Source organism: Aulostomus chinensis, chromosome 2, assembly GCF_037954235.1.
Source record: "Aulostomus chinensis isolate RoL2024-O1b breed Wild chromosome 2, RoL_Achi_v1.0, whole genome shotgun sequence".
In the NCBI taxonomy this organism is placed as follows: domain Eukaryota; kingdom Metazoa; phylum Chordata; class Actinopteri; order Syngnathiformes; family Aulostomidae; genus Aulostomus; species Aulostomus chinensis.
The window spans coordinates 8262595-8276241 of NC_141321.1; the positions used below are offsets into that span (position 1 = coordinate 8262595).

The 13647-nt window shown below is 43.9% G+C and overlaps 1 protein-coding gene across 1 annotated transcript in view; it reads right to left on the reverse strand.

The window, feature by feature from the left end:
• fbn1 (fibrillin 1) overlaps positions 1-13647 on the reverse strand; it is a 72068-nt gene that overhangs the window by 9379 nt on the left and 49042 nt on the right. Inside the window, exons 41-58 of the mRNA XM_086225730.1 lie at positions 12160-12282; positions 11908-12066; positions 11700-11771; positions 9964-10089; positions 9750-9872; positions 8287-8412; positions 8082-8198; positions 7849-7974; positions 7641-7760; positions 6743-6868; positions 3822-3974; positions 3674-3736; positions 3477-3596; positions 3277-3396; positions 3078-3200; positions 2481-2612; positions 1575-1700; positions 899-1105 (exon numbers count right to left, since the gene is read on the reverse strand). Coding sequence (XP_086081856.1) covers positions 899-1105; positions 1575-1700; positions 2481-2612; positions 3078-3200; positions 3277-3396; positions 3477-3596; positions 3674-3736; positions 3822-3974; positions 6743-6868; positions 7641-7760; positions 7849-7974; positions 8082-8198; positions 8287-8412; positions 9750-9872; positions 9964-10089; positions 11700-11771; positions 11908-12066; positions 12160-12282 — 2262 coding nt within the window. The remainder of the gene's footprint in view (positions 1-898; positions 1106-1574; positions 1701-2480; positions 2613-3077; positions 3201-3276; positions 3397-3476; positions 3597-3673; positions 3737-3821; positions 3975-6742; positions 6869-7640; positions 7761-7848; positions 7975-8081; positions 8199-8286; positions 8413-9749; positions 9873-9963; positions 10090-11699; positions 11772-11907; positions 12067-12159; positions 12283-13647) is intronic.

A 13647-nucleotide genomic window follows, 5' to 3' on the forward strand; every position in this document is an offset into this window, starting at 1 on the left:
TCTCCTGTTGCGTGGTCCTTGCTGTTTATGTGCAGTTTCAGTGTTCACACCTGCCCACAAGATGGAAAACAGCATCATTGTGAAAGCACCTCCATCCTGTCTTGTTAGTTTCTGTCATAAAACTGAGCATGTGGCACCTCAGTTACCATGGTAACACTTCACTGACGTATTTTTGACAGCAATACTGTCAATATTAGGTCTCTTTTGTGGTGCTGCTGAGGCATTAACCACTGCCTCGCCAGCAACTATTCAAAGTGACATCTCTTGATTACTCCTACTGCCTTCAGTCACTGTAATTCAGACCTTTTTTGTGTTCCACACATTAACCAAAATCTAAGAGACTGGTATGTGTCCCTTTTAATTTTCTGAGGAAGATGGTTACTAAGGACCTTCTAACAACATGGAACGAAATACTTTGGTAATTATGGTTCAACTTTTTTCAGGGGCGTCCTTAGATGAAAATTTGAGGGCAACCTTAGCCTCAGGGGACTAAGCACTACCATAACCTATAACAATAAACATTTCCTGTCCTTATCATGGTTGTCAGACTTCTGAAGAGAACCTGAAAATTGACTGGCACCTAAGGTTCATTATAAACCACAATAGGTCACGTTTTCTTGCCACAAGTACAGCAACCATATGTGCAAGTTGTTTCTGAGTTGCATCAGTTGATCTTGATGTTACGTCTAATTCATTGTTGCCAGCTGATAAAGAGAGTTTCAATAAGAGTGCTGCTCACTATCAGGTGGTGGCAGTAAGTAGAAACAATGGTTTCTTGGCAAGTAGAAATTGAGTGCATTTTCATGTTCTTTTCAGTTTGTTGACACTTGTTTTTTTTGTTTTTTTTCCCCCACATTAACACTTCATTCAAACTCAAGCTCCTTCAGCAGTGAGGTACCTCTGCCATCCGTGGTGTAGCCGGGTCCCAGAGGACACATCTTCTTGTATTGGGTGGTCCCAGGGAGAGGGCAAAGCTCACAGTTGGTGCCCCAGCCCCTGCCTCCATCACAGCAACACTCTGACTTGGTCACCAGGTTTCTGTTACTAGACGTCATCTGACACAATGTAGTCAGAACCTCAGTGAAACAGAAGCCGTCTCGGTTATCTGGAGGATGGGGGGAGAGCGAGGAACATGAGAGCAAGACCCACCGATAGGCTGACAAACAAAGAGAGGAAAGCAGACCGAACCACCCAGACGGACCCGGCCTCAGAGAGCCAGACAGAGACAGATAACCCACACTGCTCTATCACTACTGTCCGTCAGGGGGGAGATAGCCACCGAGGTTTTCTCACCAAGTTCAGCACATCGCATTGATCCAGAGGTATATATTTAGATGTGGGAGGAAGCCTTTGGGAAGATTTCCTCGCCACTATCTTGACAGTAACAGACTCATGGTTTTAAACCCGGTAAGAGACTGTCATCAAGGGTTAAAGTCCCCCTAACATATAAATTATTTTTCACTTTTCTCTGACAAACAAAACATCTGCATTTAAATATAACTACCATCATCCTGTATCTAGTAGGAGTCAGTAGCAGGAGCGAGTCTGTTCATTGGAGGCTAGATTGTACGTACCGATACATTCCGTCTGCGTGGGGTTAGCGATAAATCCCTGGTCACATCTGCAGCGATAGCTTCCCACCGTGTTCTCACAGCGGCCGTTCTTACAGATGCCTGGTTTGGCTGAACATTCATTCAAATCTAGCACAAAGAGAGAAAACATGAGCAACGGAGAGATTGAATAACAAAAACTTGAATCATTTTACAATTCTTTTTTCTTCTGTTTCGTTTTTTTTTTTAAATGCCATCTACATATTTAAATAGAGCTACGATGGCATGCGTTATACCAGAATAAAGTATACTCATTCAAGCCCTTAAATAAAATTCTGGGATTTTGAGATTCACAATTGTTTGCACAGTTAAATACATTTCCCTCTTTTTGTTGGTTCATCAAAATCATTCAAATGTTTGTTTTCCACTTTTCTCAGGTCCACTCTCCTGTGGACTCCCTCTCAGTTTATGTGCAGCAGACTGACACTGAAAGAAAAAATGCAACAAGACTTTTTTTTTCACTTCCGTGTTTCAATCATCAACTAAGAAAAATTTAAGATCTTCTAAACGTCGACAAAAGAAAATCCATCCATCTCACAGGTGTGGTATCTCAGCATGTAAAGGCATAATGAGAAGGCCCGTAGAAAGACAGAAATCATTGATGATGTTTTGTTCAATAGAGGAAACAAGAATTAGTGCAAGTAAACCTTCTGAAAGTACTTTCATAGTTTTGTGCAGCATTCATTATGTCTACTTTAAGAATGGGGAGGGGGTCAGGTCACTCATCATACCTGTTCAGACTGTGTTGTTGAGTGAATTACTAGTGTTGTAAAGTTTGCAAAGAGCGTATAAGAAAATAGGTTTTGTTAGGACTGAGATACTGCAGGTCTGTCATGAGGCTGTGGTGACAGCATGCTGACGTAGCCTTACCCATGCAACCCTCTCCACTGGGCTGCCGTGTGTACCCGGGGGAGCAGATGCACATGTATGTCCCAATGAGGTTCTTGCAGGTCATGCCTCTGCTGGCACAATCATCTACTCCATCTTCACATTCATTCTGGTCTGAAAGAATTCACAAATATATAGAAATACGGTATGTATACAAGCATAGAGAATTACAACGGGGATTTAACAAAGATTGAATCTGAGGCTGCCAAACACAACCCGAGCACTACAGAGCTAACAGGCATGAGGTGAGAGAGTTGGTGGTCTGTTTGGAGCACTAATGTAAACAATGACGACATTGACACTGACAGGTCCCTCCTGTCCCTGCACTTCCCTCCAAATACAGCCGTTGCTATGGCGCCCAAGCCATCTGAGACAGCCGAGGTGTAAACAGTGACTCGTCCAGTTACAGTTCCCAGTGTTTCAAGTTCGTCTGAGACAGAGAAAGCTTGAGGATCTTACAGAGATAGTGAATTACGTAACTTTATGAAGGGGCCAGTGTGTCTAAATGTGTTGTCGTTTCTACAAACACCATCCAGTAATGGAAGATGAGTTTATGAGTGAGTCATTGAGTTGTAGTACCTTTACACATCCTCTTGTCCTCACGAAGCACGTAGCCTGTTGGGCATTTACACTCGTAGGAGCCCACCACATTCACGCAGCGGAAGGCACACAGCAGAGGGTTTTGGGCACACTCGTTGATGTCTGGACAGAAGACAACAGGTCGTACAGTGGAGCAGGGCAATGTTGTGTGATGGAAGGCTACGATGTGGACACATACCTTCACAGGTCATCATTGGACCGGGCTCGAAGCCATCCTCACACGCACACTCGAAACCTCCGATCACATTGGTGCATGTGCCGTTGCCGCAGGGATTACCGATGTCACACTCGTTCGTATCTGTTGTGAAGCAGTACATCGCATTAGAGGGAGAAAGAGAGACGACGGTATGAAGACCCACAGGCAATGAGACAACGTGCCTTCACAGGTGACACCGCTAATATCCAGCCGGTATCCCAATGGACATTCACAGCGGAAAGAGCCATCTGTGTTGATGCACTGTCCATTAACGCAAGGGTCGTTGAGGCATTCATCAATATCTGCAAGTAAAAACCAAGTTAATTCCATAGCACAAAATGAATTGACACCAAAGATTCAGTGTAGATGACAAACAAACCTTTTGGGTTGTCATCGATCCCCCGTTGATATCCCTTTTTGATGCAGAGGAGAGGATACGCCTCTGGAACATGACAAGAAGAAAGTTGTGAATACCAAATCATTTTAAGTATGATGCTGTACGTCTGTTTGTGAAGGAATTAACTCACCCTCTTCCTTGCTGGGGCAGATCTCACAGGGGTCTCCCCAACCTTGACTCAGCATTCCAGTGCAGCAGCACTCCTCCTTCGATGTGTTCTGAGGTTTGGGAGCCTGGCAGCGGCCATTTTCAAACTTAGTGTAGCAGTAGTTCACGCGTATATCTGTGGGTCAAAATACACACACACACACACACACACACACACACACAAGGAAAAGAAGTTAGTGAAGATTAAACAGGTATGGACAGAATCAACAATAAACCTGTATAACACTGGGCTTTATATTTATCTTTTTATTGGATTGTTTTGAATGTTCTTGTGTTTCCTATCTTTCTTATTTCTTAAACATTTTCCTCTTTCACTTTCATTTTGAAGGGAAAGTTTTACCTTTTTGACTTCACTTTGACATGAAGGAATGAAAGCATGTTTTTGCTTTCTTTTTCAGTCACATGAGAAAACATGCGCCAATTTAATGTCTGTTAATCAAATACAAATCTACAGTCCACAGCCAATTAGCTTGGAATCGTATTAGCTTAGCAAACAAACTGGAGACAAGAGCATTAGAGTTAGCCTGTCCCAGTGCAAAGATAGAAGCCCCACCTCCACAGCTGGTTAACAGCTCTTGTTTTAATCTGTACCTGTGTGTTCATACTTGGCACATTAGCAAAACCTAGTTAATAGTTTAGCACAAGAAATCTTGAATTAGGTATTTGATGAAACATTTGTTTCTTTAAATTGTTTTTTTTAAAACCTGAGTCTCGCCGCCAGTGTAAAAAATTATTATTACATTAAAATCACTGCCATTAGAGAGATTAATGGGATTGAAAAATGAATCATATTCCCATGGCCCGAGCTAAAGTTGTGTTTAGCAGAAGACAAGCTTCAAGATACCAGTGACCAGTACAGTGTTGTGTTTACTTGAAGATTTGGAAATCAGCCAAACCACAATCGCGAGAGGCAGAGTGCTCCTACTTCACTTTTCAAGCAACTTTCAGCCCTTAAGTTTTGGAGGTTGAATCTCTATTGAGTGACTGGTGTGTCATTGTATCAGTCTCTCTCTCTCTATGAGGACTCTTGTTCTTCCTGGAGTAGGCACTTACTTGTAATGAGAAACATATGGGCATGCTCTCCCGCTGGCACTCGCCCTCACACAGCTCAACACAAATAAGTGTTCTGACCACCACTGATCTCACACACACACACACACACACGCACACACACACACACACGCACACACACACACACACACACACACACACACACACACACACACACACACACACACACACACACACACACCTGGCTCTGAGGCAAGGACACGTACATGAACACCTGGTGCCGTGTTGAGCCTGTCTAGGTGTGTCAGGTTACTTTCTACCATGAAACTAATGGATTGGTCTTTCCACAGACATGCTCATGCTCAGCTGCCGTGCAAGTATGTATGAAGAGTGTGAGCGCACATGTGAACATGTCATTCGTATTTTATAGTTCACATACTGAAAATTCGTTCAAATGTTAAAACACTGTGCCGCCTCCTTGATTATATCAGCTAAGATGCCGTTGTGGTGTAATATCTTAAATCAGTGGCAGATACAATGGTGAAAAATAACAGAAATGATGCAAAAACATTCATTATAAACTCAAGCTTAAAGATAAATCAACACTAAAGCCACAAAACATTTGACAGTGGTGACAGAAATCTGATGGTTGTGGCAGATATCTCAAATTTCCAAAACCACGACAGCATGATTTATACCATATAATTAATTGGTTGAGACGCATTCCATACACACATAGTGCCTATTGCAATAACCCAAGTTCAAAATCAGTTTTAATTCCACCCTCATTTATCACAACCTTGTTTTCTTCTACCTTATAACAAATATAATGGCACTTGGTGGAGCGTAGACCTCAATCCAAAGTTTAAAAAAGAAAGAGCATTTTTTTTTTGGCCAAGTTAAGCTGATTGGTGTCAAAATGTAACGGGTCCCTCTCCCTGCTCCGTCCCTCCGACATGTTCGGCGCAATCTGGCTCAGTAGATTTTGTCTAATCTTGCTTACTAAGAAATAACATCACAAACAAGAAGTTCATGGTGAAATAATAAAGCTGATCTCAGGAGGCTTCACCAAACTCGCTGTCTGTTCACTGATAAATGAGCTTTCTCATACACTGCGATCTTTTAAATCACTGTGGAGGTGGATTTGATTCATGAAATTACATCAAATAATGTCTAATTTTCACATAAAGACTGATAAATCAACTTTGATTACTGTTACTGTCACGATTCTCTTCCCATGAATCATCATTTACAACAAAAACAAGGCTTTCCCAAGTGGGACAGGGTTTGATCTGCTTTACTGCCCATGTTACTCATCCTCCGCCCAGCTCCTCTCATTTATCCCCCAACCCTCAGTCAAGCACCTCTGGCACTAGCGGGAAAACTGAAATGCAAACTTTCAACCGCCTCACTGAACCAATGATGTCATCACTTCAGTGTTTGAGAGGGAACTCCCTTACAGAGGACTCAGCGTGCCCCCACCCAAGCCAAAAACACACATATGTGCAAAACACAAACACACATTACACACAGTGAGCATATCTACACACACACACACACACACACACACACACACACACACACACACACACACACACACACGCATGTGAGGAATGGAAAAGTGATCTGCGCAGAGCCACCCTTGGCCTTGTTGAGGCAGCAGCAACAGAACCAGCTGGAACACAGTGTGCTATCTTGACAGGGCAGGAAAAGCCTAACACTGCTAACTGCTGCTTAGTCTCCTCTAACACTCAGACGCAGACTACACAGCTACACCGGTATTTATGGTTGACACTTTAAAGTTCATGCACAAGATAGTTTCAGAGCCTGATCGCCCTCCATGTCCACCCGCCCCCACACACACACAATTACCTAAACATCTGAGTCCGGAGGCCGACAGTTGGAAGCCTTCAGGACACAAGCAGATGAAGCTTCCCTCGGTGTTGGAGCAGGTTCCAAACATACAGATCTCAGGCGACTGGGAGCACTCGTCGATATCTGACACAGGAAGGGTATCGGTCAACCACTTGATCATCCTCCACGACAGACACCATTCAAATTAAACTCCTTTTGTGTACAGAAATGACCCTGCAGACCTGAATCAATGTCTAATCTTTCCTTGAACTGCTGTCAAGGCTGCAGGGATGAAGTCATATCATATATGTCATGGTTTATTCAAATGTGATAAAACCGAATGTCATCTCGCTAATGGACACTTGGACTGAGGCACATCATGGGGAACAGCCTCTGTGTCACACGTTCTCCCATCTCAACAACCAGCTGCTGCCATTACTGACGCTGAGAAATTTAGAGCTGTTCCTCCCCGCTTCCAGGAACAGAGCCCTTAGCAGGAATGTGTTGAAGTCTGCCGAATATCTCTTCATCAGCCCCACTGTATAAACAATCCAAGTGTTCTAGCTAGGGCCCACTCCCACGTGTGAAAAGGAGACGAGCGCTTTTCTGTAGCAGCAGGAAAATGGATGAGGAGCAGTAGGAGCTGCACTTTATTCTGCTCTTACACAGCTAAGCTGAGCTGGCTTGAGCAAGGGTGTGAGGGTGTATGCATGTGTGTGCGTGCATGTGCATGTGTGTGTGTGTGTGTGTGTGTGTGTGTGTGTGTGTGTGTGTGTGTGTGTGTGTGCACTTGAGCACTAGCAGTGTTGCCTGAGGTGAGTCTCCTGCTTGCAGATATTTTACTAGTTCACAAATTCCTGGTTTTATTTCCCATGTTTGGCTGATATTACAAAAGACTGACTTTATGCTGCAATACCTTCACACGTTTCCTCATGGAGGTAATAGCCAGGTGGACAGATGCACCTGTACGAGCCGTCCAGATTCAAACAAGTCCCAGCGCCACATGTACCCGGATTCACTGCACATTCATTTATATCTGAGAAAACAAGGAATGTAAGAGAGGCATTGTAAACAACAGAGTGCATATCATATTCATGAAAATAAAAATTAAAGATTTTTGGTACCTGTACACTGTCTGCCGTCCAGACTGAGTTCATAACCATCATTGCAGATACACAGGAAGTTGCCCACAGTGTTCACACACTGCCCATTTCGACACTGGCCCCTCTGGGTCGCACATTCATCAATGTCTGATGAAAACATCAACATAATAACTTGTCAATACAAGCTTGTATTACATCTTATTATAGCTCTTGTGTTTTCTCTTCTACATGCTCACATCTGGATATTCATGTACCTATGCAGTCGCTGTTGTGTGAGTTCTGGAAGCCGGGGTAGCAGAGACAGTTGTAGGAGCCCACTGTGTTCTTACAGGTACCGTTGCCACATGGTTGCCTCTCACACTCGTCCACATCTGACAACAGAGGGAAGCGTCACACTGGTTCCTCTAACAGACGGAGTAGCACTGCTGCAACTACGGAGAGCTGACAGGAACATCTTACCGACACACATGGACTGGTCGCGGGTGGTTTTGAAGCCATTGGGGCAGATGCAGCGGTAGCTCCCCAGCATATCAATGCACTGACCAGGATTACATATAGCCGCGTTCTCATTACATTCATTACGGTCTACAAAAGACACACAATTATGTGTTTAGTTCTTTGAAACACCACAGAGTGAGATGAAAAAGATCCTGCGTAAACAGTTGAAATAATAAATGATAAATTGTCTTAATTGGATGTTTTCCATCACTGAAACGGAACAAAACACACGATGAGTTACTTCAAATAGTATTGCATTATAAACCCATTTATGAATCATTGAAAAATGGATGCTAACTCAATATATTCTGTACTACAGAGCCTCCTAAGGGTCACTGCACAATATTTTTTTTTGTGTGCGTCTTCTCTCTCAATAACTTTTGCATTCCTTCGCAATAGTGGTTTATGTTCTTAAAATAGCACAAACTATTTACTAATAGTAACAATTGAATAACTTAAAGTGGTACTTCAACCCAAAGTACTTATTTCATTATCAGTTACTCACAGTTAGACATCTTAAGTTTCTTGAATTTATCTTTTTGATACTTGATGCTGAAAGCTTCTAGAGACCAGACATTAACAACAGCCAAACAATACAAAACGTCTGTTTACAAGTTCTCAAACACATTGTCACTGAATGAGTGTTTGTTTGAATTCAGCTAATTCATTGCATAGAAATGCTGCCTCCCAGCAGACTGTGGAAGCTGAACTGTCATAGTTTGGGACTATTTAGCTCAAATCAACACGTTGATGAAATATCGATCATATTGATTATACCTGACCGTGTGTTTGAGGGTTAGTCCAACCCTTTCTGTGGTAACGTATTGTTGTTATATTTGGTCGGTTGCATGATGACATATTTTATACATAATCTGTTTTACATTGAGCCTCGCAGAAACTCAGATGAGTATTGAATTCTCTCTCACTGGAGTCTGACCATGTTTTGTTTTCAGGAATGGCGAGGAAAGCAGGAAGTAAAACAGGATGTTGATTAAACATTTGCTTATCTGTGAAGATTCTCCAGGCTGACGGTAACATGTTTCAGATATTGTGCAGCACATGCTCAACAGCTAAACACATGCTTCACATTCTCTCTTCCTTAATAACAAGCCCACCATGAAGAATCCCTCCTCAGCCCGTCTGTCATCGTACTGCCTCTGGTGATTTATCTTTGGCACATAACTGAGTCTGGCAGTTAGGCTTGAGGATGCAAGACAGCAGATATGTCAGCAGCATTACCCTCATGGAAGACAGCAGTTTTTTGGCTGCTTCCTCTAATCCTCGTGTTTCCCCCAATTCTGTTTAATCTTCACTAAAGTCACTGGGAGTTGACTGTCGGTTGAGTGGAATGTCCTCATAAATGTGTATAATCGAAATGATTTTCCATCTCTAAAAGACCCACCTGGTCACTAAACCAGCCTCACCTTGACATTGTCCGGTGGGGGTGAAGCGATATCCACTTTTACATTCACACCGGAAGCTTCCTGGCATGTTCAAGCAGGCAGCGTTCTGCTGGCACACGGGCCCATTCTGACACTCATCGATATCTGACAACAACAGGGTGAGAGGAGCTCAGAGGAAGCCATCTGGTGGGGAAAGAGGACGTCCTGATGTCACCCTCTCCATGGCGGGTCTTACCTTCGCAGATCAGTAGCTTGTCATTGTAGATGAAGCCAATTGGACACTCGCACCTGAAGCTACCAATCATGTTGATGCACACGCCATTCTCACACACTCCTGGGATCTCTCTGCACTCATCGATATCTGAAGACACAACACACAAAAGAAACAAAATGAATGAGCACAGCAAAGTTTCTTTGACTCAAAAACCGAACAGATTGTCACATGGGGGAATCAGTGTGTCTTTAATATTAAATCAGCATTTTTGGTCGTGGTCTTGTGACAGAGAGCTGTCACTACGGTTGAATATGCACTCTGGCTGCCATGCCAACGAGGGGACGTGTCCAGGGTAGCCGCCCTATGAAGGACCCCCTTGTTAGGTTGAGAGAGACCTTAGACAAGGGTGAAGCACTCATGTGGGGAAGTGTGGTGGGAGGAATGTGTGAGGCACATGTGCGAAGCCTGTGGCCATGCGTCAAGAAAAGGGCGGGTAGTGATTGTGATGGAGTGCTGTCACTAGGATTGGATATGCATTCTGGCTGCTTAGTCTAGGATCCATTTGGTACATCACGCTATATCCAGCTGGTCTCTTGTTCCACTTGATGCCCACCCCCTTTGTAGGCCTTGTTCGGGTGAGATTGGCCTAATTAGCTTGGTTCCATATCTCTTTGGGAAACAAGACGAACGGAATCATGCAGACTGACTTCATTGAGAGCATAAACCTCCATCAAAACAAGCTCCTTAACTTATTTCTTGTAATGGCTGAATCATCAAACATTACCCTAGACAAAACAATGAAAGAAGATATAACAAGACACAAGAAGTACAGTGGCCGGGGGACAATAGCACACGACTGCTGTGGATCCAGTCTATCGATCGGAACCAACAGGGGTTCAAAGCGGAAACATAAAAGATGAAGCAAATGAGTACCAGGTGTTCCCCACCTGGGGGATAAAGCCTGGTGACGCAAGGGTACTGGCTGCCATACTGATGAGTATGGCTCTGATAATTTTATCAATTATTACTCGATTTGTAGATTAAATGGCAACCTGAAAACCACATGGGCCCTGTTACGAAAAACAGACAGCAGTGACCACCACATCGCCAACAACAAAAAAAATGTGCTCATATCGGATATTACTAATACTTTCAACCTGCAGTCACAGCAGTTAGGAGGCATTGTCTCACTGTTGTGCTAGTTCCCAGCATGCATCACTTCTCTAGCTGGTAGGTAGAGCGGCGCTGCAGTGGGGCACAGGTTCCATTTGCAGTGTGGAGCTCGACGCCTAGCAGCCTCACAGAAAGATCCGCGCAGACATCCTGACACACAGTGCTTCAGTAAAAACTGTGATTTTCTAATGGAAGTCTGGACTGGAGGATGAATGACGTAAGAGATCTGAGTTTGAAATGACCACAGAGATGTCTGCCGGAGAACTGAGCTGATCGACCCACAGCAGAGGAGAGTGACGGGGTGTGTTTGTTTGTCATCATTATTGACACTCAGAGCAGAAAAGCCTCAGATATGTGATGTTTTCATGGACTCCAGACTGGAGACACGAGACAAGAATTGTCACGACAGCAAAAAAAACCACCGACATGCCCTCTGCGAGTGAGACAGTCGGTAGCAGCTTGCGTCCCCGGTGTTCACTGATTCAAGAGTCGCAACTCTCAAGCACCGCAGAAACAGCCAACTTTGATCACTGATAGTCCTGCCCTTTTACCGGTCCAGCCAAATGTGACAAGACAAATCTTACCAATAACCCGTCCAGTGGTGATGTCGATGTAATATCCTGGTCTCTCACTGCCACAAAGGATGGCAAACTCATCTGAGGGGACATGAGACATGATTTTATTCCAGTCCACTTCAAGCTTCCGCAACTCTCCATTTATGTGTGTGTGCCGGAGAGTGTGTGTGTGTGTGTGTGTGTGTGTGTGTGTGTGTGTGTACGTATGGGAGCTCACCGCTGCTTGGCACAGGACACTGCTCACAGGGTTTATTCCAGGCACGGCCAATGTTGTAGGAGCAGCAGCACATCTTTTTAGTCATGTTAAAGTTCAGCTCTCCATCACATGTCCTGTTGTCGGAATAAAAGTTCCTGTAGCAGTAGCTTTTCCTCATATCTGCATGTTAGAAGGCAGAGCAAGAAACTGCAATGTCACTGAATCGGAACACTTCTCAAAGCAGGTGACTGAGGCGGTCGCGTCCAGACCTACCCATGCAGTTATTGCCTCCATTAACCTGCATGTAGTCAACAGGGCAGATGCAAGTGTAGTTGCCGATGGTGTTGTAGCAGTGGCCCGGGCCGCAGATACCTGGTCGTTCACACTCATTGACATCTGCAAAGACAGAGACGGATGGACGGGATTTATTCAAGTCTTTAGGGGATTAATCATGAAATCTGAAAACACACCATTCGCCAAAGTCATTCAATTTGTTTTCACAACTGACATCAAATCGAATAAATTCACATACACCACACTATCAGGATTCAAAAACTCCACTTTGAGCAATCCGCTGGCGGCAGTGGCGGAGATGAAACTCTGAGCAGAGCCAGATTTACAGGGGGCGGCCATCTGCCTTGACCGGTGTGGTTGAGAGAGAGTTTGGCAGGAGAAGATTAGTGTCAGTCTCATTCTATATCTGTCTGTTTGATTTTAAACTAACACCAGAAGACGGGGTGGAGCATATGAGAGAGGTAGGAAGATCTGGGGTCGTGGAGTTCGACAGAAGTGAGATTGCCAGACTCCTGTAGCCCGCTCCTCATCTCTGTTGGAGGCTCCTGGCTTGAGTCTACAATAGCCATTACTCCCACAACAGAAAACAAATCTCAACAGTCAAGTGAATGGAGTCAAGTTGCATTGTGGGTCATGTTGATACCAGAGTTTTATGAGGAAGGAGAATAACAAATACATTTCTACTTCTGCTGCATAGATTTGTAACCTAGTTTCAGAGGATAATATCCCATCATTTTATTTCACTCCTTTGAACTGTTCTAGTATTTAGCGAGTCCTAGAACAGCTCCAGCCAGCCAGTGGGCCACCTGTGCACACATCAAAGTCTGTCCACTACAAGAGCCTGTTTTGCCTCTGACTGGCTCGAATTGTAACGTGCGTGACAGCACCATCGGGAGGATCCCACGGAGACACACATGCATCTAACATGAAGTCTCAACTTGAAGTCAATAACAATCCCAGTCTGTCAGTGGCAAAAAACAAACACATTAAGTGGACAGACTTTGATGCAGCCCAATAACATTATATTGCAGCTGTTTTGCCCTTGCAGTCATAATGTTCTCACTCAATATTGGAACGATTAAAATAATTTTGGTTCCTATCAATCATGTCAACCCAAACAAATGAGAAAATGGGGTTGAAAATCACCAGAATTTCCCTTTAACACCCCCACTTCCATTTTATGTTAAGTCCCACAACCAACCCACCCACTGCCACAGCTACGTACAGCAGAAGAAAAACAGGCTGTAATTTGCTCATCCCTTCATATTGGTTTGAAGTAGATTTGCATCAATCCTATATTTGAAATACTTTCCTTACCAATATAATTGCACAATAGCGTTGCTTGTTCTTTTGGTCCCAGCTAACAGCTGAACTCGTGATTAATTAGAGACATCATAGATGTGTTTTGTTCTCTTGGCCAACAAACACACGCTAATTAAAATGCCGCCAGCCACATGTCATTGTCTA